This window comes from Austrofundulus limnaeus, unplaced genomic scaffold (genome assembly GCF_001266775.1).
Source record: "Austrofundulus limnaeus strain Quisiro unplaced genomic scaffold, Austrofundulus_limnaeus-1.0 Scaffold578, whole genome shotgun sequence".
NCBI classification, from domain to species: domain Eukaryota; kingdom Metazoa; phylum Chordata; class Actinopteri; order Cyprinodontiformes; family Rivulidae; genus Austrofundulus; species Austrofundulus limnaeus.
In genome coordinates, this window is record NW_013952980.1 from 194,799 (window position 1) to 197,149 (window position 2,351).

General features: G+C 49.6%; 1 protein-coding gene across 1 annotated transcript in view; it reads left to right on the top strand.

Annotated features, from left to right (window-relative positions):
* Positions 1–655: 655 nt before the first annotated feature.
* The window catches only part of lysmd2 (LysM, putative peptidoglycan-binding, domain containing 2), a gene marked incomplete at its 3' end in the record, with an annotated part of 5,448 nt that continues 3,752 nt past the window's right edge, over positions 656–2,351 (top strand). Inside the window, 1 exon segment of the mRNA XM_014026662.1 lies at positions 656–1,134. Within this exon segment, the coding sequence (XP_013882116.1) occupies positions 883–1,134 (252 nt within the window).

Sequence of the window (2,351 nt, forward strand, 5' to 3'; positions counted from 1 at the left end):
ACTCCAGGCACAGTTTGAGGAGTTGGCACACTTGTTCTGTGGTTTAATAAAGGTTTCCATCAGACAGAAGGATTAGTGCAGCAGGTTGCTCTGATTGGATAAATAAACCATCCACACCTCATGAATCTACCTGCTGCTTCAGTCGCTGCATGTTTGATGAAAGCAGCAGCAGGTTGACAGAAATGATTAATTTCTCTGAATAAGCAGCAGGAACCAGGGACAGCTGGAGCTTTAGTCCACTCTGTGCTCTCTGTCCACTCTGTGCTCTCTGTCCACTCTGTGCTCTCTGTCCACTCACTAATGAATCCAGGATGAGACAGTGTTTTTCACATCCTGCCTCTCAGAGCTCCAGCAGCTGACATGGACCACCTCTGGTAAAAATGATGGGATCAGCGGCCTCTGAGGATGTTTTTACTTTAAACCCTGCTTCTGTACAAAAACATTTATAAAACACAGCTTTACTACATGATTTAAACTGTCTCAGACTTTTTATTTCATGTCTACATTTTTTCTGTTTTTATTGAAAACATTTACAAACAAAACATGGCAAAAAAAAAAAAACCGTTACATTAAGATATCAGGTCTACATTTAAATAGCGGAAGCAGAAGCTGGTGGGGACACCGGAAACCGTCGCTTCCAGCCGTACAAACGGGGTTTTACGGCAGCGCGGAGGCTTTACGGCTCGGTTGCGCTCCTCAAACATGTCCTCTGTCTCCCGGGCTGATGAGTCAGAGACAGGCCGGGATGGAGCTCTCCCCGCCGCCTGAAGCTGCTCTCTAACCCGCTGTTACCTCCGAGGAGCGGCCGGAGCGGGAAACAGAAACAACCCGCCTTTTTTTTTCTTTTGTAGTTTTTACTTTGATCTGTTTCCGCAGCCGAAGATGGCGGAGTTCTCCCCCGTCCTGCCGACCCGGGACCACGGAGGCGGAGGACCGCTCGCCCAGCCCATCTTCCCCCGGTCCAGGTCCGGTTCCGAGTCAGAAAGCGAACTGTCCCAGAGCCTGGCCCGGACTAAGATCCGGTCGTACGGCAGCACGGCCACCGTGTCGACCTCTCTGGGGGAGAAATTCATCGAGCATCGGGTTTCAGACGGAGACACCCTGCAGGGGGTCGCCCTGAAGTACGGAGTCACGGTGAGGACCTGGGTCTGGGTCTGGGTCTGGGTCCACTTCCCTCTGACGGGACAAACAGACGTTAAGTTTTATTTTTCATAAAGTTTGGACTGCAGCATCACAGCTGTGTTTACAGGTGGTCCACCCTGCTGCTGGCCTGGGCTCAAACAGGCCAGCAGCAGGGTTATAACTCGACATACAGAACCGAACCTGTGGCTTTTCTGCTCTTTAACAACTCAACACGAGTTTGAGGCGATCTGAAGTCAGGTCCACTTTCAGTGACGTCACCAGGTGCGCCGCCATGTTGGAAGACAAACGACAGGCAGCGTAGAGCTGCAGCTGTTTTTACACATGTTTGTTCTGATTCTAAACCGGGTTAGGTTGTAAAACTGGACCAGCCTTTCAGGATTGACAGCTCATCATTTTTACACCACAGAAAGAGGGCGGAGCCTCGCAGACTCTGTGCCCAAATTCAGGGACTGTGTCCTTGGTAGAACCTGGTCCAGGTGGGCCTCAGTGACACCTGACGATGCAGCTCCACGGTGAAACCACCTGAACCATGTCTGGAAACGCTGGCGTGTTTCCAGTCCTGATTGTTGACTGGTTACATGTTTACTGGTGATTCTGTTGGTTGAATAGTTTCCATGCCAGGCCACGTGGTGGCRCTGTGGATTCTGTATTTCAACGTAATTCACACGGAGTAGAGGGTCAGACTGACAGAGAACTCACACAGCAGACAGGTGTGGGCCAGTTCTGGGGTCGGGCTGGCACTGCTTTAAGATGTGCCATGACTGGCCCAGTTGTGGTTTTGGCTTATGTGATGCTGGCCCATACGTGGACCACATCTGGGACACCTACAGGCCCTGATTCTGTTCTGTATCTGGACCAAGTGTTGGCATGTCAGTTAGAGCTGGGCGGTATACCGTTTTATACCGAATACAGTTTTTATTTTTGTTACAATATGAATTTTCTGAATATCAGACATTCTGGTTTAAATAGCGGAATGTTTCGTCGTGTCTGCCAGTGAACTGTTTCCTGGGGGACACTTTTCCTCGCAGCACCGCTATGTGCGTTAGCATGCTAATGTTTGGAGCAGCTAGTTGCAGCAGCGGGTGATGATTCCTCTGCTTATATTGACTGATGTTTAAAAAACATCCCGTTTTCACTGTCACTGAATGTAGCAAACACCTCTTCAGTGACGTGCACAGTTAGATTTAATGTGGTTAGTTAATATGGAG